Source organism: Sciurus vulgaris (assembly GCF_902686455.1).
Source record: "Sciurus vulgaris genome assembly, chromosome: 5".
NCBI classification, from domain to species: Eukaryota; Metazoa; Chordata; class Mammalia; order Rodentia; family Sciuridae; genus Sciurus; species Sciurus vulgaris.
This window is the reverse complement of record NC_136465.1, coordinates 95,243,555-95,268,968: the sequence shown is the minus strand read 5'-3', so window position 1 is coordinate 95,268,968 and position 25,414 is coordinate 95,243,555. Positions and strand designations below refer to the sequence as shown.

The window sequence follows — 25,414 nt, the reverse complement described above, 5'->3', positions numbered from 1 at the left end:
AGTACTGTACGATGATCTATAAGCATAACGTTGATATTGCTCACTTAACGTGTAACAACAGGCCACACGGAGACTGGAGAATAACAAAACTTTTTTCCTCTCAGAAAGCTTAATTTTTGAGTCGATGGTTCCCAAAATCTCTGTGGCACTGTTGAGTACCCCTTCTCCCCTCGCCCCACCCCACACACACGCCGCTCTGACCCGGCTTCTCTGGAATTACTGCGCGACCAGGGTGCGGGGCCCACGGACACACACGAGACCCCCGACGTCCAGTCGTGGAGGCGTTTTTCTCACACGGAAGCGAGCGCGGCGCCGTAGGAGTTCAGCCCTACCCCCACCTTCGCCCCCCAAAAGTGCCGGTCCGGTCCCCACTGGGAAACAGGAACGAGCTGGAAAAGGAAATCGACCCCGCGAAGGGGAGGGGCGGCGGCTGCAGCCGCGCAGCGGTGCCACTCGGCTCGGTGGCCGAGCGCGGCCAACCGCCCTTACCTGGGGGTGAGAGCCGCCGGCACTACTTCCAAAAGTTCCGTTCACCTTCGCTCCCAGTTCAAAGCCCCGCCACCCGGCCCAGCCGCAGGCAAGCCGCGCACGACTCGGTCCCCGGCCCGTCCCCACCCAGTCTGCCCTACACCATGTCAGGAATCCGGGCAGGCACCGAGCTGGGAGCTGACATCACTCCCAGCCCCAGGTACCTCCTCCTCCCACCGCCGCCCTCTCTCCTCCCCGCCTGCAGGAATGAGCCAAAGAGCGTCGGCAGCGGGGCGGGGCGGCAGCGCCTGCGCCCCCACTGATTGGGCCCGCCGAGCGTCACTCAGAGGAGTCCACTAATTTTATACATTCCTCGCTGAGCGAGACTGGACTGGAAGTGGGTGTTGATGGAAAAAAAATGTTGCCTTTCCTGCTATCTCTGAGGAACGGAGATAATGGGATGGGGAAGAACCTGGCGAACCGAGTTTTAAACTTTTTTTTCTTGGCGTATTTACTATATTCCAGATCAGAAATGAAACCAACCCACCCAAGCCCCCTTTTTAAGGCAAAACAATTGCCTCTGTGTCACGGGCAAGTACGAGCCGGGCGGCGCGTGGTGCAGAAAATGGCTAGCTTTAAGTCATGCAAATAAAGGAAACGCCAGCTCACCCTTCTGCCCTTTCTTCGTGAGACTGCTGGGTGTTTTCTCAAAGGGGAATTTAAAATTTACAAGCTCTTCCAGAGATTGGGAACAGAATCCCTAGAAACGGCGACCCAGCTCTGAATTGTTAACTGGTGGGTTATCGACCATGTGGCTGATTTTCCTTTTGGCGATGAAAAATCACACCACACAAGCTTCCAAGGCAAATAAGATGGAATCTCCAGAGTACGGAAAATATATATATTATTTACCCTTTTAAGAACCTTAAGGCTGCTGTTCGAATGCACAGCTGAAAAGGGAGAAAGGGGAGAAACCTCACAATTGAGTTCAACAAACCACATGAGAATAATTACTGTTGAATGGAACCAATTGCAGTGGCTGAGCTATCATTAAGAATTAACTAACATTTACCCTTGGCAGATATCTCGCTGTATAATTCCCTTGGCTGAGAAAACAAAGATACTCAGGCCACGTTCATTCAGTTTACTCCATAACCAACCAAGGGCAGAAGGGACTGTTGAACAGTGACTTTATATGGGCTATAGGTAGCATATTATCCATCATCTTCTAGAAGTGCAATGAATTGACTTTCTGTTGGTTTTTGTTTTTTCGATTGATGACTGGTCACACGTTTCACCATTTGTCAAAATTTGCAGAGGTGCAGAGACCAGCATTGTGTCACATTTAATCCTCACAATCATCCTGTGTTTGTACACACGTGTTTGTACTCCACATTCTTTCAAACACTGTACTGCTATTAAACACACACACACACACACACACACACACACACACACACAGGCTTGAGCTTCCACTCTTAGACCTACTTTATATTATTACATTGTGTTATTTGTCTTACACTATTTCACATTCCTCGCTTGCATTCCTGATTCCATGATTCCTTCCCCTTACCACCCCCAGCCCCACCCTCACCCCCAGCTCTAATTCTTTCTCTGCACTACTACCAGATGTAAGGAATGGAAAGGGAATGTCCCTCACATCTTCCCCTCCAAATCAGGTCTCCTCTTCCTTCCCTGCAATTCTCAGGTAGGTCTTCAAACCCCCTAATCGCTTCTAGTTCACCTAATCTACTACATCACTCCTGGGAATCCCCCTGCTGCAGTCAAACCTGTCTACTCACAGATCTTGCTTGTTTCTCATCTTTTACCATAACTGGACTCCCCACTCTTCTCTCAAAGCCTAATTAAATTAAAGTCTTTGTCCTCTGCCAAGATTTGGCTGTGTGCTACAATGAACAGAAATCGGGGGTGAGGTCCTTTGCACAGCTTTGCCACTGAGTCAGTAACTTTGGGCAAGTCACTGAAACTAAAATTCAGTTACCTCCTCTCTAAAATGAGGCTGACAAAACCCATGTCAGAGGTTTATATAAGGATAATTAGGATTGTACAGATGTGTAAATATGTGGTTTTACATGTCCAGTTAAATACATTTCCTGCCTTCCTGTTGAATACGTTTCTTGCTTTCTGAAGAGTAAACCCCATGGTTAATTCCTCTTTGTGTTCCTTATAATTGACTATAATCAATTTAAGGAAAAGGCTTGATAAATATATAGGACCCCAGGAAATAGATAATCATATCACTTCTTTCCCCTTTCCATTCCTTACATCTTAAATGTTCCAAATAATCTCTTGGACAAAAACTTTAACCATTTCTTCCTGTCCCCCACATCCTCTGTCTCTGCTAGGATGGAAGCCCTTCCCTTCCCCTACTCACCCGCCCACCATTTATTTAACAATCTTTAACTCTCTCAGACACCTTCTGAACCCACAATTCAACCTCTCTCTGCCACTCATCTTTCTTCATCTCTGAGGCAGGGACATACTTATCTGTCAGTGCCTATTACCTGCCTTGCTCCCCAGATGCCTTCAAACAGTGTCTGGGTGGCTACCAGCCATTCCTCCAGCCCTAGAAATAGGTTGGCCGCCTCCAGGCTCAAGTTCTTCCAAACTACTGCTGAACACAGGAGATGGGGGAGGGGATGTCCACCCCCGTAGGGATGGCAGGATAGAATAACAGGAAGTTGCCTCCCATCCCCTTTGCAGCTGGAATGATAACAGCTGCCACTGGAATCCAGAAAACAAAAGACTCTAGAGGAGAGCTGAAAACAGGCCAGGTCTGCAGCACTGGTGTTCAAACCAGGCGTTACTCAGAGTGGGAGGGGAAGATTTCAGCCTCCTCTCCTACCCCGCCCCACTCCATTTTAACCAGTGACAGCTCTTAGCCGTTCTTCATTTAGGCTTCACTATAAGATTTCATTTTTTTAAAAAACAGTCTAACAAACACATTGAAACCACTGGCCTCTGGATGTCTTGGGGAAACTCCAGTCCAGAGGATCAGGACACTGCAACAGAAGCAAAACAGGATGGCAGATGACCTGGAACCCAGGACTTACCCACTATCCTGGATTCTAGCTCACTTAATGAAAATGTCTCCTTTATAATGCCTGTGGTTTGCCAGGTGTATGGTGCACACCTGTAACCCTAGCAGCTCAGGAGGCTGAGGCAGAGGACTACAAGTTCAATGGCAAGGCACTAAGCAATTCATTGAGACCTTGTCTCTAAATAAAATACAAAATAAGGCTGGGGATGTGGCTCAGTGATTGAGTACCACTGAGTTCAATCCCCAGCACCAAAAAAAAAAAAAAAAAAAAAAAAAAAAGCCTATGGTTTCAACACTAATTAGCTTTATAGGTCTAGATAACTATTTTCTGCCTAGCTATTCTTTGGTACCTATGAACATTGCCAGGTATTATCACCACTATTGGGGGTAGGGCACAACCAAAGCAGCAAAAATTCTGCAGAGAAGGACTCTAAAAGTCTTCTGATGCAACCACCTATTGGATGCAAAAACTCCTTCTACAGCATTCTTGACAGGTGACCTGCAGCCCTGCTTGAATTTCCCTGGTAACAGGAGCGCACAAGTTAGGAAAGCAGCCCATCATTGAAGATCTTTCTCCAGTCCAACCAGATCCTGTTTTTGACTTTTCTCCCCAAAGGTCTCCACCTTTTGTTAATCCCCTCAACCATCCTGTGAAGTGAATGCTACTGGCAGCGTCGTCGTAACATACAGATTAAAAAGTGCAGCAAGATTGCATAAATGGATTGCTCTAGAACACCCAGAACTGGGACTGAAACCAAGGTCTGCTGAACTCCCAAGCTATTTTTCCTTTCCATATCTAAAGCGTTGCTTATCCATGATTTGCCCTTTTTAAATTCTGCCCTCTGGAGTAACAAAGACCATTCTTTTTATTCCTGTTCCAAAAGCAGGCCTTCCCTACTTGGTTTGTTTAGATGAAGACCCCTAAAGAAGGCTGGCCTAGTCATCATGCTTCTGTCATTTGCCTGCCTGGTCTTCCCAGGCTTTCAGGTGTAGCTCTCTAAAGCACAGCCTGGTCACTCTTGATTGCTTTTGAAACATTTGAATGACTTTTCCTTCAGCAAGGCACAAAAACTAGACTTTTCTGACTAGCATCCAAAAGCCTTTACATCCTGGCCCCCCACTTAGCTCACTGCACTAAGCTTCAACTCTTCTTTTTCCACCCACACTACACAAACTGTACAAACTGAATTCCTTTGTACCTGTATTCTAAGGTAGCCTCAGTTATGAATGATTTTTGCAGGTTTCTACTTGAATCCACCTCCCATAGTTGTTGCTCGGATCTGACCAGATGTCATAGACAAGAGCACGTTGCCTGATACATAATAGATCATGATAAACATATATGTATTTTTTGTGACATAAAACTGTACTATTATTGTTGTAGAGGCTTCTATCCTTCACTGACTGGCTATAAGCTCATTATAGTCCTTGAGGGTAGAACACTAATTTCTTTCACCTTTACATCCTTTACATCTAGATTTCTTTTTTGTCCTATTTGTCAATTAAAAACTCGCTGAATGAATAAGCGAATGCTGTCGTTTGCTTTAAACTCCTAAGCTGCTATGGTTAGGTCTTTAGAAGTTCAATAACTTGATTGGACTGATAATGAAGGATTTTGGATCCTCCTATTATACTTATCCCAGGCACATTGCCAACATGGAGAGGGCTAAACACATGGTATAAATCATGAACCAAATCTACATGAAGAACCTTGGTTTTAGAATTCCTTCTAAAGGAAGTTTCTGCTTGTTCTGATTACAAGCATGGCATTGGTGACAACCCAGATACTATTTTAATATCTTTTAGCTGAATACTAAGTCATTGTTCAGCTATTACTACTAATATCGTTTATGAATCCGGCCCTCCTCCTGCCTATTGAGACAGGTTAGAAATAGGCACATTATCTTGCTCCAAGGGGAGAGACTTATTTTAATCACTTTTTCCTTGCAACCCAAGGTTATTCTCTAGTTACCCACCAGATAAATTCAAAAACCTAGTTTTATTCAACTTATCCATCTTATTAGTCCATTTATAAGTTTAAAAAATTTTTAATTAAAACTAAGAATGATCTCTTCATGATCTTTGATTAATGTACAATTAATAGCTGTTAAACAAATTAAATTTTCTTAAACAATTAACCCCATTACAAATTTAATTAATTATTTTTTAAGTATGTTAGATAGACAGGTGCAGTGGCAAGCTCTTGTAGTCCCAGCTACTGGGAAGACTGAGGCGGGGGATCACTTGAGTTCAAGAGTTTGAGGACAACCTTGGCAACAGAGCAAGTCCTTTGCCTAACAAAAAGTTAGGTTCCTATATTGTGACAGAGGCACCCAAAGAGTATGATAGCCTTTTCAATATATAGGAGAAATTCCTGTTTTCCATTCCATGCACAGCATTCATCCCAAGCAGGCCCAGACTTTCCCCAAGCTGTCAGGCCTTTCCAAGGCTGCCATCCTTCCTCCCAGCATGCACTGTGCATAACCTCTTTAAAGTTCTCAGAAACATGCTCAATCAACAACAGAGCACTTTTCATAACCAGTAACTCCCCCTTTGATTTTCACAGGCCACAATATTAAGTAAGGCTTATATTTCAAATAATATTTCATGGTTCACTACTAATCAAAATTTATCCAATTTGACATTATGGTGCATACCGTTTCCTGGACCAATGCCATATGTGATTCCCAAGCTTCAGACTGATCCATTCATTTCTATCCCACTCACCTTTTCACCTAGACAATCATTAATTTACTGTTTATTTAGTCTCTCCTAATCCTTAACTAGAATTCTTCTACTTAACTAGAATTTACATTTTAAAGTGGAATGTTAATTTCAATCCACAAACTTCTAAGAGGACTATGAGAAATGAATTTTAGCTAAAAACAGATGTAAGATGAGAATCGAACAACTGTTTTAGATAAATGTTTTCACCGAAGGAATTTCCCTGGCAAGTTGAAACAAGTTGCTGATAAATAAATCTTCAGACTGAAGCAACTATGTCCAAGTCCTGTAAAAGATGGATTTTCTGCTGCCTTCCCTTGCGCTTCCAGGTTCTACCTTCAGGAAAACTTTCCGTAGAAGGGGATGCTGACTCTATGGCATTTCAATTGCCAGGCAATTAGCACTATGGTTTGTTAAACTAACCAGAGTTTTAAGGAAGCAAAGACAAAGTGTCACAATTATCCTTCAGTATATCTGTCCTTTAAGTGATTTAAACCTCTTTACTTTTATTTCACCTGAGATAATTTCCAGGTGAAAATATATTTGACCTTTATTGCTCAAATCCTAAATGAAATACATGTAATAGCAAGAACAGTACCCTCATTGCAAGATGCCATTTCTGGAAAGAAAAAAAAAATCATCACTCATTACTGAATAAATAAAGTGTAAGATATAGCACCCGTTCTTTGGTAAAATTAAATAAAGTGTGTGCTCTAAGTTTTAAGACCTAGCATCTCTTCACATTTTTTGAGCTTTAGTTTCTCCATCGTAAATGGGGTGGCAATAATGCAAAAGAGTGTCCTGAATTGGAGCCATGAAATTTGGATGCTCCTACCCCTATGGCCGGCCTCCTTCTGACAGTCTGAAATGGTTCTCTGCACAGGATTCCTCAGTTAACATGCTGAGGCCTTTGCCACCTTCCATAGTACTGTTTGGACCACGGATTCTCATCTCATTCAAAGACAGTCCAGTATAGTCTTGCCAACAGCCTGGGGCAAGAAAGCATAGGAACTCTGGCAGAGATCCACACTGAAGAGTCACTAGCTGGCCCAATCAAATCTTCTCTGAAGATATTAAATGTGAGACACAGAAAGTCAGGTGATAGAGAAGAGCAGAAGCAAAGAGGCACAGAGAATAAAAGCAATCAACAGAAGCATGAGCAGGTTAAAGTATGGAAAATGAGATCAACAGAAAGTTGTCGGGGCTGTGGTGTAACTCAGTGATAGAGCTTTTGCCTAGCATGCATGAGGCACTGGGTTCAATGCCCAGCACTATTTTAAAAAATCTAGCCGGGGGCGGGGAGGGGAAGGGGCCCCGGCCCCAGCGCCCTGCCCGCGAGGAGCGTGCCTCGGAGAAGCCAGGGAGTCCACGGGCCCGGGGGCGCGCCCGAGGGCGGGGCGCACCTTGTCCGAGTCCAGCTCCGGGTCCTCCTGGCAGCAGAGGCGGCAGAGGAAAGACTTGGGCTCCCGGCCTAGAGTCTGTCTGGTGGTCACGAAGATCCCAAGATGGCTGGGCGCAAACTTGCTCTAAAAACCATTGACTGGGTAGCTCTTGGGGAGATCATTCCCAGAAACCAAAAGGCTGTTGCTAACTCCCTGAAGTCCTGGAATGAGACCCTCAGCTCCAGGTTGGCTACTCTGCCTGAGAAACCGCCAGCTATCGACTGGGCTTACTACAAGGCCAATGTTGCCAAGGCAGGCTTGGTGGATGACTTTGAAAAGAAGTTTAATGCCCTGAAGGTTCCTATGCCAGAGGATAAATACACTGCGCAGGTGGATGCTGAAGAAAAGGAAGATGTAAAAAGTTGTGCTGAGTTTGTCTCTCTCTCAAAGGCCAGGATTGAAGAATATGAGAAACAGCTGCAGAAAATGAAGAACATAATTCCATTTGATCAGATGACCATTGAGGACTTGAATGAAGTCTTCCCAGAAACCAAATTAGACAAGAAGAAGTATCCCTATTGGCCTCACCAGCCCATTGAGAATTTATAAAAATTGCAGGAGAAAGCTCTGCCCTTGTATTACAAACTTTAGACATTAAAAAATAATAATTGTAAAAAAAAAAAAAAAAAAAATCTAAATAATAAAAGTATTCAGTAACTGAAATAAAACATAAAGCTGAAAGGGACAAATGAGGTGGTAATCAGAAGTCTTGAGGCCATAGACACCATGAGGGTAGTAGACAGACAGTAGCTACTGAATCAATTGAAAATATAACAACAATAATAAAAATGATAATGAAAAAGCAAATCCCAATTTCTGTGTGCTGTGTACTCTTTTAAATGCTTTAGTTGTATTAACTTCAACATGTGGATGAGATCTGTTTCATTTTGTAAAAGAGGAAACAGCCACAGAGAGTTTAAGTAACTTGCTTGAGGTCACAGAGCAAAGTAGCATGATTCAACCCAATTTGAAAGAGAAGAGTGACTTGAATCTCTGAATTGTGTTTCAGTTCTCATGAGGCCTAATAGTTCAGTGGTTTCCTGATTTCCTTCATTCCCCAGGTAGTCTCACACTAAATCTTTATCACCTGAGATCATCTGAATGCCCCTTAAAGCATTCCCACTTGAAAGAGCATAACTAATGCTTCAAATTTAAATGAGATAATACATGTGAGAGCATTCTACCAACCCTGAAAGAAATGTACTATACAAAGTGAAGTGTTTTTTATTTTGAAACAAAGTGAAAGTATTTAAGGTTATGATCTGGTGATTAAGACAGAGTCTATCTCTAACTCATATTTCCTTGTGACATTACATTACTTTGGGTCAGCCTCAGGCTCTCTTGGTGGTGTATTTTGCCATACACCCTGGGAATTAAGAGTATATTAGTTTACAACATGTAATTATCATTGCATATTAATTAAATATCATTATATTAATTACTTACCCTGTTCTACCTCATTCCTTCCATAAGCAACTAGAATGAAGAGGCTATGATTATAGAGGTAATGAACAAAGACCAAAGAAAAGGGGTTTGGAAATCGTTTTATCTTTCTACAACCTCTCAGCAGCCAGATCACTTTGGGTCTTGAAGGAGTATAGATTTATTCTAATTGTAATGAGAACAAAGTCAGGACATAAATCACTATCATCTCGTTTTACTAAGAATAAATCCAAAAACCTCCCTCCATAAACCTCATTTTGCTTTTACTGAGTATATTTGTGAGCGTGACCAGCACTTCAAAGAAAGATGCCGCTTTCTTACTGATTAATTTGTAAGGTTCTGAGCTTTCCTATCAGAAGTGCCACCATCATACTTAGAAGGAAGAGTTGGACCCATAGATTTAGCTTTCTTAGGAGAGGCAAATTGCAAATAAATTGCCAAGAAGAACCAGTAAGGTGTGTTCTGATCACTATGCCATGAAATTTGCTGCTACCAGCAAAAGATCTAGTTAGAACTTTATGTCTTAAACTAAAAATCATCTCCATGTGATATTGTTTGAAAAATCATTAGTGTTGGTGTTTCATTCTATTTTGAGAAGGCTGTTTTATTCTAAATGTTCAAACCACTGGGTTTGAAATTATTTTAGAAGTTAATAAATATGTCAAATAAAATAACCGCCCCCCCCTTCCAAATGCCACTTGGAATCCCCTGACTTTCTATATCTTCTCATGAGTAGTATCTCTTTATCTACTTTATTTGTCCTGTCCCATTTTAGACATCAGGGTTGTGTTCAGTTGCCTTCTAAAGCTTTATTTATTTATAGAATAAAAGAGTCATGTGTGTGGAAATAATAACACTTTTGTCAGAAAGTCAGGCAACAACACAGAAGCCTGGGATCCAAATGCCACTTGCAGTGGGGCATACTTTCTGGGCAGCAGCAATAGAGAGGGAGGCAGAAAAATAAATTGCTTGCCTTTCAGCAGAGACCCTCAGACTTCAGTCATCAGACTGTCTGCAAGGCTCACCTGGCAAAATCTCTCAGTTCTGAAATATCTTTGCTCCCACACCCCACCCCACCCCACTATAAACAGTCTCCTGTCCCACTGATTAATGTCTCACTGACCGTAAATAGAGAAAAAGAAAACAAACTATTCTTTCCTGTGATTCTGGGGCTCATCCCAGGCAAGACAATTAATGTGAAACTCTGAACACCCTTCTTGGTCACCCTTTCATGTCCTCTGAGAGCTTATCCTGGAATCTGATTTAATCTTCCCAAGAACCTTAATAGTAAGTGCTGTTATTACCACCACTTTGCAGATGTCGAAACTGAGGCCTAGAAGCAGAGGGAATTTCGTGGTGGGGGAGGGGTTTAAAGTGTGCAGCTGTTCAGGACCCCTGATCTTTGAAGGGTTTAACTTGGTTTAATGCTTTACTATAGCCATCTTGAAATTCTTAATACTTTTTTTTTTTTTTTTTTTTAAACGAGGGGCCCTACATTTTGCTCTGGGTCCTGTGAATTATGTCACTTATCCTGCCTAAAAGGGTTAAGTCACTTACCCAGGGTCCCTCTATCAATTTACTAGTGCTGCCATAACAAACTTCCACTATCTGAGAGACTTAAACAACATAAATTTAATTTTTTACAGTTCTGGAGGATGGAAGTCCAAGATCAAAGTACCTACAAGGTTGATGTCTTCCCAAACCTCTCTTCTTTGTTTGTGGATAATTGCCGTCTGTGTCTTCATGTGATCTTCAAGACCTACAATAATGGCCTCATTATAACTTCTTCATTACCTTTTTTTTTTTTTTTTAATGTGAAATTGGGAATTGAACCCACGACCTCATACATCCCCAGTCCCTTTTTAATTCTCTTTTGATACAGGGTCTCACTAAGTTGGCCAGGCTGGTCTACAAACTTGCGAGACTCTAATCTCAGCCTCCTAAGTAGCTGGGATTATAGGTCTACATCATGCTTGACTTAATTTACCTTTCTAAAGACTCTATCTTCAAATCTTCAAATACAGTCTTGTTCTGAGTTACTGAGATTAGGACCTGCACGTGTTAATTTGGGGAGGACAGCCATAGCAATCGTACCAGCAAGTGGAAGAACCACTGAAGTTTTTTTTGGGGGAGGGGGATGGGTGCTGGGGATCGAACCCAGGGCCTTGTGCTTGCAAGGCAAGCACTCTACCGACTGAGCTATCTCCCCAACCCCGAGCCACTGAAGTTTGTTCCCTTCAGTATGCTCCACTTGTTTTCATGAAATACCCATGTCAACAGATAAGAGCAACTCTTTTTATCGCTATTTAGAGAAGCAGAGGCACGGAAAGGTCAGTTCTGCTATTATGAACAAAACAGCAGTACAGGAAATGTGCTAGCATCAGGATAGCACTGAATCTAAATCTCAGCTCGCCTGGCACTGACTCTACTGCTGGGCCAGTCCTGCCCTTCACAGCCTACACACAGAGACACGGCTGCCAGGAAAGACAGTCCCTGTACAATTATAGGTTCTTCGGCTGTCTGCCTTTGTAGATTTCAAAATAGCACAGTTGACTCTGCTTTGAGTCAGGAAAAAAGAAAACATCACGACTCTTCTACTCACAAGTCATACAAAGACACCTCTGTGGACCCAATCCAACACGCTGTAGTCCAGGCTCCTTATCTGGTTCTTAGCTGGCTCCAAGCTGTGAGCAGTGAGAAGTGAGTTTGCTGAGATAACCAGGGATTAAGGTAACTCATTTAAATGATAAGACAGGAAACTCATTTCCAGTTTGGACATGATAGTATTTTAATGTGAAAAGTTCTGAAGAATGGACTGAAGACTGGGGCGTGTTACAAGTGGCAAGGAGGGGACAAATAGGGGTTTCTTTTCTTAGTTGGTGACAGCTGAGAAGCAGAAGCATTTGTTATGCTTTGGCTCACTGGGACAGTGGAGTGAGAAGATTGACATCAGAGACAGAGGATGCTGCTCTTAGTCCTGTCTTTGCCACTAGCTCTGAGAAAGTTACTTTACCTGTCCAGAACCTCCTTTCTTTTCTGCAAATTGGTGCTTTCAAGTCCCACTCTAGCTCTCAAATTCAGCATCATCCATGGGGTATAGTAAATATTCTTTGTCCAAATGAGAGATCATTGCATATAGTTTTTCATTTAAATTCAGTTCCTATGGCATATGCCTATAATCCTAGCAACTCAGGAGGCCAAGGCAGGAAGGTCACAAATTGGAGGCTAGACTGGGGAACTTAACAAGACCCTGTCTCAAAATTTAAAAGTTTAAAAATGGCTGAGGGTATGTACTCAGTGGTAGAGCACCACCAGATTCAACCCCCAGTACCACAAAAAAGAATTTTTAAAAATCAGTTTCTTATTATTGCAATGTAATGTTCTATAATTTATTATTTTTAAAATAATTTCCCTTTATGGTTAAAAAAATCAGCTGGGCATGGTGGCACATGCCTATAATCCCAATAGCTCAGGAGGCTGAGGCAGGAGGATTGTGAGTTCAAAGCCAGCCTCAGTAACCGCAAGGCACTAAGCAACTCAGTGAGAGACTCTGTCTCTAAATAAAATACAAAATAGGGCTGGGGGTGTGACTCAGTGGTTGGGTGCCCCTGAGTTCAATCCCTGGGTACAAAAAAAAAAAAACAAAAAAAAAAACAAACCATACATCCATGGGGAAACCAGAAAACAATACCTTGTTCAAGTGATCAAAATTCACATCACCAGGGGCTGGGGAGATAGCTCAGTCGGTAGAGTGCTTGCCTTGCACGCATAAGGCTCTGGGTTCGGCAAATATAACACCACTTAGGTAGTACTCTGGCACAAAATGCATAATCTGATTCTAGTCACAAAGACAATTGAACAAACTCAAACTGAGGGGCATCCTGTAAAATAATTGGCCTACTCTTTTAAAAAATGTCATGAGTATGAACGATAATAAAAGTATTGAAAAAGTCATTCAGTTAAAAGATGATTTAAAATAACAAGTACTATTATTATATGTGTCAATAAAGGATGTGACAATACATGCAATATAATATTGAACTAGATCTTATATGGAAAAGAATTTCTATGAAGAACTGTATTGGGACAATTGACAAAACTAGAATATGTGTAGTAGATTTAAATAATGTATTGATGTTAAATTTCCTAAATTTCATAATCATACTGTTGAGTTGTAAGAGAATATTATTCTTCTTAGGATATATACATTCAAATATTTTGAAGAAAAGGGAATGATAAATGCAGACTTTCAAATGATTCAGGAACAATATAGAGAGAGAAATCAATAAGGCAAAAATGTGGTCAAATGCTCAATACTAGTGAATCTGGGTAGATAGCTTATAAAATTTCCTTATTCTATTCTTGCAAATTTTTTAAGTTTGATATTATTTTAAAATGAAAAAGTATTCAGTAATAAATATTCATTGAATAAAATTTTCAGAAGAAAAAATCACTTGCAATCCCACTACCCAGAGATGCCTGTTAAATTTTTGCAAAGGCTCTATTTTTTCAGAAGAAATGGATAGTGTGAATGTTTGTTGTACTTCAGGAAAGGTAGCATATTGGGCCCGTACTTGGTTGTTGGGACTTATATTCTAATCTAATCAATGGTGCCCAAGAGGAAGTGCTAGAAGCTTTTGAGAAAGATGCTCCTCCTTCCCTGTTATTTTCTTATGTTGCATGATGTGTCACTTAAAAATGTTTGGAGCAATGGTAGCCATCTTGGGACCATGAGGGGAAAGCCAAAAGAATGGAAGATAGGGTGATTCAGAGCACTGACATCATTGAGCTGCTTAATTAACTGACTCTAAAACCACTCTGGTTGTGGATATTTTGCCAATGACATAATAAATAGCTTTGTTCTTAAGCCAATATTATTTAGAAATTTTGTTACAGAAGCATCCCAAGTCTTAAACTTCTAATCAAATACAATAATGCAACTGTCTGCTTTGCTCATTTATTAAATATACGTGCACAAAAGCCTTATAGCAAAAACCCTTTCAAAGGAAAGAAGTCATGATAACAAATGTGATTTTTGAGTTTATGGCAATCCCACCATTCAGAAGCTAAAAGGAACACAAGTTTCCAGGCTGGGACAGACATTGTAAGCTCCTGCCTAAAAATAGGGAAGTAAGCTACCCTCATGCTCTGGAGTGAAGAGGCCCTGAAAGTTAGAAAAAAGTAACTGGCCTTTAGACTTGCTTTGCCTTCCAGAAGGGAATTCAATTTGAGAATCTATAGAGATTGTGGAGGAAACAGGAAAGGTTGTTATCCCTGGAGAATCTCAATGCCTGTGCTTCACATGCAGCCTTGGTGAAGAATGGGCAATGGGCCATTCCCAGCCTATGGCTGTGACCTTTGCATCAATGTGGCTTCTGGGGGCTGGGGAGATAGCTCAGCTGGTAGAGTGCTTGCCTTGCAGGCACAAGGCCCTGAGTTCGATCCCCAGTACCGCAAAAAAAAAAAAAAAAAAAAAAAAAATGTGGCTTCAGGAATAGTGGTCAATGGAAGAAATAGTGCCAGAAAGGACAAAGATGACACCTACCCATAAGTAAAATATAAAGAAAATAAAATCACTCAATTTATGTATATTATATATATGTATGTATGTATGTTTGGTGATGCTGACAATCAAACCCAGGGCTTTGTGCATGCTAGGAATGTATTCTACCACTAAGTTACATCTTCAGTCCCTAAATCACTCATTTTATTTTAAAGACAAGTTATATATAGAAATAAAAGTATGGTATAAAGAATTCAAACTGATCTTTGAAAAATAATTCTCTAACCTGCCTCTGCCCCCACTTCCTCAGTTTCTCTCCTCAGGTTTGAATCTAAGAGTCTTGAACAATGAGAGGCATACATACTAGGACTACAGATGGGTTAATTCAGTACTCATTAATACCAGTGATCACCCAGGCTTTTTCTGTCTTTCTGTGGTATCTATTGACTTTGTCTTAATGATTGTGGGCCCAAACCAGTTGCAATATTACTTAAGGAATTTCAAACATCAAATCTGTACACAGTGATAGTCAAAGTGTGTGTGTGTGTGCGTGAGAGAGAGAGAGAGAGAGAGAGAGATTTTTCTACTCTTTTAAAATTTTTTAATTTGTTCTAATTTATTATACATGACAGTAGAACACATTTATACATTTTGATAGCTCATATATAAATGGCATGTAATTTCTCAACTGTCTCTTTTTAAGGAAATTCTTACACAGAAATCTCCCCTCCTCCAGCAGATACACTGTACCTTCCAATCTCATTGGCCAGAATTGAATCACTATGTTTCCATCTACATCAATATTGGCAGGGTGCTCAGGGTCACTGTGATTGACTTAGACCAATCCCATGCAGAGTTAGGCAGAGGACAATAGTACGAATGTTAAGAATCAGTCTGCCTTTTTCCCACTTCTGCTTGGCTATAGACCCAAGGTCCTTCACTTGAAGATACAGTCTTATCAGGTCCCAATCTGAGGTGAGTAATATAATCTTAGGCTCAATTCCACCCATAAGTGAATTTGATTTTGTTTCCTTGGGACATGTATTAGAGTCTTCCAGAGAACATAATCAATAGGATAGATAAATGATAGATAAATCAATACATGGATGATAAATATACAGACAGATAGATACTTGGTTATACATGGAGCATGTTCGTCCTCCTCTTCTTTATTTTTCATTTAGGCAAAAACCTCTGGTGAATCTAACCCTTTTCCTCCTTATTACTTAACCTTTTAAAGCTTTGACTCCCTCATCTACAGCTTGCTCCTCTTCTTTCAACCTTTTGGCATTCAGAGTGAAATAATCACTCTTAGGAAATTTCATTAATTACAATGCTAATATTACTACTTCTAAAAGGACATATTTGCTGATATTACATATGTAATGTTGTGATGCTTATATAGTCCTGGTTTAGTCTATGCTCTTGTAGAACTTATATTTTAATGAAAAAAGACATATAAACAATAAAACTAATAAATAAGCAGAACAAGGAAGAAAGAATGGAAGGAATGCAACTTTACCATGATGGTCACTTGGGCCTCATTGAAATGATGATATACGTACAATAACCATCAACTATCAAATTCCAGAATATTTTCATCGATTCAAAAAGAAACCCCATATTAATTACTAGTTAACTCTCTCCCCAGCTCCAAACAGCCATTAATCTACCTTGCCTATATGGGTTTGTCTCTTCGGGACATTTTAGGTACATGGACTCATACAATATGTGGCCTTTTTGTCTGATGTCTTTTACTTAGCATGTGGGATTGCTGCATCGTGTATTTTACTTCTTCAATTATTATTTTCCAAAGTAGCTGTATCATTTTATATTTCTACCAGTAAAGTATTAGTGTTCCAATTTCTCCACATCTTCACCAACACTTCTTATTATCTGACTTTTTTATTATAGGCAAGAACATGAGGGTTGAGCCAAGATTTGAAGGTGCTATGGAAATGAGCCACGTGGATATCAAGGGGTGGAGACTTCCAGGCAGAAGGGCTAGCGAGGGCCAAACCCTTGAGATGAGAGTGTGCCTGATGTGTCCCAGAAACAGGAGAGGTGTCATGGAGAGAATAAGAAGAATAGGATGAGGTTAGAGGGCTAACAGGACAGTGGCCAAATAAAGGTAGTTGAAAGTCCTCATGAAGACTTTAACTTTGACTCTAAAAGAAATGGGAAGCCACTAAGGGATTTTTAAGAGAGACATGATTATAAAGAGACCCACATTATAAATAGTATCACTTCAAATTATGTGAATTATATATGAGGGTAGAATTAAAGACAGTTGAAAGTGATTTTGGGGGCTTGGGATATAGAGCTCAGTTGGGAGAGTGCTTGCTTAGCATGCATAAGGCCCTGGGTTCAATACCCAGCCCCACCAAAAAAAAAAAAAAAAAAAAAGTGATTTGGTAGATTTTTGCAATAAGGGTGGCCCACAGGGTAGTTGGTAGCAGGAAGGTAATGAGAAGGGGTTGAATTCTGCATAAACTTTAAGGTCAAAGCAATAAGACTTTCTGAAAGACTGTGATATATGAAAAAGGAGTCAAATAAGGCTTCACAGTTTGTATTTCACTCATTTTTACTTCAAGTATATTATATCAGGAAGTATATGCAAATTCATTATTTTTCACTATTAGGTCAGACCAAAGTTTTTAATTAACTTAATCTCACATGTTTAAAAATATTGTTCACTGTAATAATAACAACATTCTATAACCTATTAAATATCAGGTCCTTTAATTCAACTGTCTCATGAGGCAGGTATTATTTTCCTCAATTTATACATGTGTAAGCAAAAGTGTGATTAATAATTGACAGATTTCCTAATTCTTGTCTCAGCTTCCAATTCAGGACCAGTCTGAGAAAGCCAAGTATGCTCCCTAACCCTTCATACAAGATGTCCTGCTTCTAGTTAGTCTGCCTATAGCTTCCCCGGCCAGCAGTCTGCAACCAGGACATACTTGAAGTCTTCCCTTTTCCCATTGTAAAACTTGCCCACTACTCTGTCTCTCTTTGAGTCTCCACCATACTGCAGCTAATGGTGACTAAGTCCCTTGATACTGTTGGTCTTTGTTTATTTCTGCAGGTGTCATAGGTCAAGTTCCCTGGGAAATGGACTCCAAGATGAAGACTTGCAGGTAGGTTTATTGGGGAATACTCTCAGGAGGGAATCTGTGAAGTGGGTGGTGGGAATGGGTTGAACAGATGGAGAAGTTGATGTGTGTCACAATTGCACTAGAGGCCTCAGCTGATCCAATGGGGAGCTCCTGGGCTGGAATGACCCCCTCAGAATTGTGCCCTGGATTAGTCGCTGGATGCTGGACACCCTTAGAGAAGGAAGGGAGCCATAAGAGGCAGCTCTCTTTGAGCAAAAACAAGTCCAAGAAAGGGTTTCAGAGCTCAATTCTCAACAGTCAACAGTCTAAGGAGCTGAGAAGACAGTAGTGGCCCCCCTCCCAGGGGGAGAGTTTGGATGACCCCACAAAACACACAGTTCCTGGCAGAACATGTCTTTAACCCAACTTTGAATCCAAGTTCAAAGCTCTTGTCACTACAGTATAGGTGTTTTCATTCAAAAAACAGACGAATGGAAATTTTGTGAACATTTATTTTCTTTCCTCATAGTCTAAAACTGAGGCCATATTTGTACAATGATTCAGACATTTTTCATAAATGATCCAGAGCATGGTGGTGGGCTCAAATGATTATGGCATTAAAAGATTTGAAATAAAACCCAGTCCAACCAACCAAAAGCAGTTACTTGAATTACCACATGTGGAGATCATACCATCTTAATATCACAGCCCTTTACTAAATATTCCCCTCACTAGGTAGAACAGAACAATGTGACTTCCAGTTTTCCAGCTCAAGGTGCTGACAAATTGAAAATAAATTGATGTGCAAGTAGTGACATTCCCACTTGAAGGATATTCACCTCCAGGAACAATTATTCCATCTTAGTCAAAACTTTTAAAGTAGATTTTGGAAGTTACAAAAATATTGATTTATTCTTTAAAACAACCTTATTTTCTACCATATTTCCCCACTAGTATTACATGATTGTCACACAACTTTTAGCTTGATTTGACCTACTTAAACTCAGTATTTCCCTTTTGAGGTTTACAAGTAAATTAGTTGGTACTGTATTTAATAAGGGAATTACCTAAGGGTTATCAGAAACATACACCAAGTTCTGTGTACAAATTGGTCTGAATAGTCCTGTCATCCATGAACAAGCTGCTGTGACTTTTTAAAAATATGTCTTACAGCTTATGCACTCATTATCACAAGACCCTTTAAGCATATAAATCATTGTTCCCAAAACTGTTGACTCCTTCCCTTTCTGTATGTCCTGGAGATTCCCTCCCCCTCCTTCCTCCTCCTCCTCTTCCTCTCCCTCAGAAGAAAGTCATCTCTCCATTAACCTTGTATAGTTAATGACTAATTTGAAACCTCATTAGCCCATAACATAACATGGTAGTTCTTTGGATCATAAGAATTGCTAGGGAATCTATTAAAATAGAAAATATCAGAGGTTCATCCTATTTGTAAAGAATCAGAACTTCTGCAGGTAATGCTTAGGTAAATGTATAATTAAATGCCTCTTTTTAGAATTCTGTTAATATCACAGCATAAATAGCACTCACAAAAAAATTGCACATTTCTAGCAATGAATTAAGTTTTCTGGCCAGAGGATATCAGGATAAAAGTGACATTTGGAGTTTGTACTGAAGTAGGAAGAAGAGGTCGAACACCTGAGGAATTTTCAGAAAGGAGTTTTATCAAAAAACTCTACACCAAGAATACAAACAATCCAATCGACAAATGGGCTAAGGAAATGAATAGACACTTCACAGAAGAAGATCTACAAGCAATCAACAAACATATGGAAAAATGTTCAACATCTCTAGTCATAAGAGAAATGCAAATCAAAACCACCCTAAGATTCCATCTCACCCCAATTAGAATGGTGATTATCAAGAACACAAGCAACAATAGGTGTTGGAGAGGATGTGGGGAAAAAGGTACACTCATACATTGCTGATGGGGCTGCAAATTAGTGCAGCCACTCTGGAAAGCAGTGCGGAGATTCCTTAGAAAACTTGGAATGGAACCACCATTTGACCCAGCTATCCCACTCCTTGGCCTATACCCAAAGGACTTAAAATCAGCATACTACAGAGATACAGCCACATCAATGTTCATAGCTGCTCAATTCACAATAGCCAGACTGTGGAACCAACCTAGATGTCCTTCAATTGATGAATGGATAAAGAAACTGTGGTATATACATACAATGGAATATTCCTCAGCCATAAAGAATGATAAAATTATGGCATTTGTAGGTAAATGGATGAAATTGGAGAATATCATGCTAAGTGAGATAAGCCAATCTCAAAAAGCCAAGGACGAATGATATCGCTAATAAGTGGATGATGATACATAATGGGGGGAGGGAAGGGTTAGTGTTAGGGTTAGCTTAGGGTTAGGGAGGGAGGCAAGTATGGAGGAAGGAAGGACTGTATAGAGGGAAAAGAGGGGTGGGAAGGGTGGGGGGAAGGGAAAAAATAACAGAATGAATCAAACAACATTACCCTATGTAAATTTATAATTACACAAATGGTATGCCTTTATGCCATGTACAAACAGAGAAACAACATGTATCCCATTTGTTTACAATAAAAAAAAAAAAGAAAAGAAAGGAGTTTTATTGACTACAGCATTCAGGGGTGGCTCTTGCCTAAGAATTCTTCCTCTGAACAAAGATTTTGGAAATTCTTTGAATTTTATACCCAGTGCCAGGGGTAGGGAGGACTGGAGGTTCACATGAGAAGTGCTATCTGTTCCATCCTCTAGACCAGACATAGGTTTCACAAGTTTTTATCAAGAAACAGAGGTAATATCTTTTTTGTATGACACACTTGCAGACTAACTCTGACACACTTTTTGTGTGTAAACCTGGCATTTATAAGAAAGAGGAACTACCAACCACAGTAATCTCTGCAGACATCCTGATGATCTGACAAAAGAAGTAGCTTAAGTTTGGTAAGGGTCTTTTGGGTGGGAATCCCTGCTCTGCTTCAGTACTGGCCAAGGCTGGGTGCATAATGGCAGTCTTTGGGAAGAGAAACAATAGACTGTATTTCTCAACAGTGATGCATTTGTATAAGGTCTGTTAGAATGGTAACAATATAAATGCAAAGAGTGGTAGCTGATCTAAGAAAAATTACTATAGAAGAATTGGGATGACCCAGTGATTGCTGGAATGCAAAAATCAAAAAAGTAGTGAACAGCCATAAAGAAGAATGAAATTATGTCATTTGCCAGTAAAATAGATAGAACTGGAGCTATCATGCTAAGTGAAATAAGCCAGTCCCAAAAACCAAAGGCCAAAGGCCGAATGTTCTCTCTGCTATGTAGATACTGACTCACAATAGGCAGTGAAGTTTTGTGGGATTGGATTGAGGGGTGGCGGGGGGCAGTGGTGGGAAGGGAGTGAATGGGAATGGGAAAGACAGTAGAATGAATGGGACATAACTTTTCTCTGTTCATATATGAATGCACAACCATACAACTCCACATCATATACAACCACAAGAGTGGGAAGTTATACTCCATATACATATGATATGTCAAAATACATTCTACTCTCATGTATAACTAAAAAGAACAGCAACAGACAAAGGTAATGAAGGAGTTGAAAGTTACTTCAAAGGTGTGAAGAAACATTGGAAAAATATCTATTGACAAATTATTGGATAAATATTGAATATAGCGCTGACTGAGGTAATAGGGAGGTTACCAAGGTAAGAACACCTAGTTTAATTTGCTTTAATGGGTATGTATTGAGTACTTAATATAAACACAGCATTTTCCTATAGTGTACTAAGGTAGAGTCCCCAAATTTGGATTTACATCAAACATAACTAGGAAGATATATTTCGTTTATTTTATTTATTTATTTATTTTTTGATGCTGGGGATTGAACCCAGGGCCTAGTACATGCTAAGCAGATGCTCTACCACCAAGTTATACCCCCTAGCTTGTGAAATTTTAAAATTCTTGGCTGTAATCCCAGTAACTCAGGAGGCTAAGACAGAAGGATCACAAGTTCAAGGCCAGCCAAGGCAATTTAGTGAGACTGTCTCAAAATTAGAATAAGTTTGTGTGTGTGTGTGTCTGGGGATGTTGTTCGGTGGTAAAGTGACCCTGAATTCAACCCCAAGTACCAAATAAATAGATAAATTAATAAAATAAAAATAATGGTCCTGGACCCCACATTAACTCTACTAAATCTAAATATCTGTGGGGGTGGTGGGATTGGAAATCTCTAATATGTAAAGTTCCCCCAAATTATTCTGATGCATCTAGTCAGTGGGCTATTCCTGAGACCACAAAAATGAGTGAAGTATGGTGTTTGTTTTTAAGGAATAAACAAAACAGTTTGGCAAGCTCTATGCTAAAGCAACTTTCCTAACTTTGTCTAATATGCCTGACTTCTAAGTTGTACTAATTTGTTTTCCCTCTGAAATGCTTTTTCCTCCTCTCTACCATGAAAATATCTATCCTTCAAGATCCATTCAAATGGATCATATTTCATATTCTTTTGTCACTACCTTCCTCTCCATGCCCATTACACAACCAAATTTCATAAAATCTACCCTTACCTGACTTCTTCTCCATCACTGTCTTTTCATTTCCTACTTTAGACTACCCAGATCACTGGATAACCTTTTAACTAATCTCCAACACTCCATCTGCCCTCTTACATCATTTAGTCTTTATGGTTCTATTAATTTTGCATAGTTCAATTAAAACTATTTTTATATTAAAAATAAGTGTAGGGAGATCCAAGATGGCAGACTAGAGGGAAGAAGCTGCGTTCCTTGTCGCTCCATAACACCAGTTTCAAGCAGAGGATATCTGTTTCTCGGTGAGGCACTTTTTGCTGCTTATAGATCCCCTTCTCTTTACCCCATTTGTCTGCAGTCTGCCAGCATATCGACACCTTTTGTGAGTGCAGATTGCTCACTGTCAGGCGCCTGTCATCCACCATTTGCCTGCCTCTCACCTGTCCATCGCCTGCCTTACACCTATCCATCACCCAACACACGAGGTTCACCTCCCAATCGTCTGACAACAGTCAGCAAACTGATCGCCGATTGCCAGTGGAGCACCAGCTGCCTGCTGTTGCCTGGAACTTCACTGTGACAGTACCTGCAGGTTTGATTACACGTGGCTGCCGCCATTTTGAGACAATAGCCAGGCCCCGTAGGACTCCTGGCCAGACTGACTGAGCCCCGTCTCCAGGATCCCTCAGCCTGACCAATCACTCCCTGCCTCTGGTGCCCTCATATCACTGACTGCTCCCTGCCACTGGGACCCTCAGACCAACTGACTGCACCCTATCACCAGGACCCCAGACTGACTGATTGCACCTGGCCTCCAGGATCCCACAATCACACCAGACACACCAGACCTCCAGGACCCCTGCTGAACCAACCGCATCCCACCTCCAGGACCTCCAGCTGACCATGTCCACACCCCAAGCTACTGCTCCCCATTTGCCAACACATTTCGAAGCCAGAGTGGCCATCTTGGACAATCCTGGAAGCCTGAGCTCCGATCTTTGGGTGGGGCAAATCCCATCCTGAGATGCCTGCAGGAGGCTTGAAGCTCATTGTCAAGTACCTCTCATGCATCAGGCTACTGAACACTGGGAGGTTTAATTAGCATATGACTGTTATACTGTAAATTTTCTTTTTTCTCCTTTTTAAAAAATTTAAGTTTTTATTTCTTTACTTTTCTTGCTCTCTTTTCCTTTTGTTTACCTGTTCCCTCAGAGTCTCTTTCTCCCTTTATTGCCTGCTAACATCCGATTTCTTTTGATTACACTCTCACCCTATTTTCTAGAACTTCTGTATATTCTTTTCTTATCCCACTAACAGCCACATTCTACATCCCTCTGCATCCTCTTTGTCCTCCATTAGAAGCTGCAGACCTTATTGCAAACCTGTTTGTTTTACCGAAGATAATATTTGAACTCATTCTGTTTACTATGACAATTTTGTTATTGTCCCCATAGGGGTTATTTGTCTAGGATTGCATAGTGTCTGATTTGGGCACTGCTAATATTGATCTCCCCTTAAAGAAAGGGTTTTGGAAACCTATAGGGCCACTATAAGCCTATGGGGGAAATCTGCAATACCCCAGATCTGCACTGCTAGAGGGAAAGATACATGAACAACATGAAAAAACAAGGGAAGAAAATGATCCAAACAAATCTAGATTCTATAGTAATAGAATCCAATGACAGTATGTTAGAAGAAATGTCAGAAAAAGACTTCAGATTATACATGATTAAGATGATTCGTGAAGCAAAGGATGAGATAAGAGAGCAAATGCAGGCAATGAATGATAATACCAATAAGCTGAAAGAGCAACTGCAGGAAGCAAAAGATCATTTCAACAAAGAGATAGAGATTCTCAAAAAAACAAACAAACAAACAAACAAAAAAAACGGAAATCCTTGAAATGAAGGAAACAATAAACCAAATAAAAAACTCAATGGAAAGCATCACCAAAAGACTAGACCAGAAAAACAAAAAAAAAGAAAAAAAAAAAAAGAAAAAAAAAAGACTAGACCACTTGGAAGACAGAACCTCAGACAATGAAGACAAAATATTTAATCTTGAAAATAAAGTTGCCCAAACAGAGAAGATGGTAAGAAATCATGAACAGAATCTCCAAGAACTATGGGACATCATGAAAAGACCAAATTTAAGAATTATTGGGATTGAGGAAGGCACAGAGATACAAACCAAAGGAATGAACAACCTATTCAATGAAATAATATCAGAAAATTTCCCAAACCTGAAGAATGAAATGGAAAATCAAGTTCAAGAGGCTTACAGGACTCCAAATACACAAAATTACAACAGACCCACACCAAGGCACATTATAATGAAAATGCCTAACATTCAAAATAAAGATAGAATTTTGAAGGCTGCGAGAGAAAAGCAGCAGATTACGTATAGGGGGAGACCAATGCGGATAGCAGCCGAATTCTCAACCCAGACTCTAAAAGCTAGAAGGGCCTGGACCAACATATTTCAATCTCTGAAAGAACATGGTTGCCAACCAAGAATCCTATACCCAGCAAAACTAACCTTCAGATTTGAAGATGAAATAAAATCCTTCCATGACAAACAAAAGTTAAAAGAATTTACAAATAGAAAGCCGGCACTACAGAATGTTCTCAATAAAATATTCCATGAGGAGGAAATGAAAAACAACAATGTAGGTCACTAAAGGGTAGAACTACCATAGAGAAAAACCACTCAAAGGAGAAACCAAGCCAACTTAAAAACCAAAAATAAGCCAAATGACTGGGAATACAAATCATATCTCAATAATAACCCTGAACGTTAATGGCCTAAATTCATCAATCAAAAGACATAGACTGGCAGAATGGATTAAAAAGAAAGACCCAACAATATGCTGCCTGCAAGAGAATCATCTCATAGAAAAAGACATCCACAGACTAAAGGTGAAAGGATGGGCAAAAACCTACCACGCACATGGACTCAGTAAAAAAGCGGGGGTTTCCATCCTTATATCAGACAAAGTGGACTTCAAGCCAAAGTTAGTCAGAAGGGATAAAGAAGGACATTTCATGCTGCTTAAGGGAACCATAAATCAGGAAGACATAACGATCATAAATATTTATACCCCAAACAATGGTGCAACAATGTACATCAAACAAAT

At 40.3% G+C, this 25,414-nt stretch overlaps 2 protein-coding genes across 10 annotated transcripts in view; one reads left to right on the top strand and one right to left on the bottom strand.

The window, feature by feature from the left end:
* PPFIBP1 (PPFIA binding protein 1) overlaps positions 1 to 653 on the bottom strand; it is a 211,428-nt gene extending 210,775 nt beyond the window's left edge. For 7 of the 9 annotated variants that reach the window (XM_079139305.1, XM_079139308.1, XM_079139309.1 and 4 more), the window contains exon 1: positions 490 to 652. The gene's annotated coding sequence lies outside the window, so the exon portion shown is untranslated. Of the gene's footprint in view, positions 1 to 489 lie in introns of all 9 variants that reach the window. The other 2 variants (XM_079139307.1, XM_079139306.1) reach the window with 1 other exon arrangement.
* A 7,077-nt stretch (positions 654 to 7,730) lies between these two features.
* LOC306661260 (ATP synthase subunit d, mitochondrial-like) lies at positions 7,731 to 8,321 on the top strand. Its single transcript, XM_079140117.1, has one exon. The coding sequence runs from the start codon at positions 7,759 to 7,761 to the stop codon at positions 8,242 to 8,244; it is 486 nt and encodes a 161-aa protein (XP_078996243.1). The 5' UTR covers positions 7,731 to 7,758; the 3' UTR covers positions 8,245 to 8,321.
* The last annotated feature ends 17,093 nt before the right edge of the window (positions 8,322 to 25,414 follow it).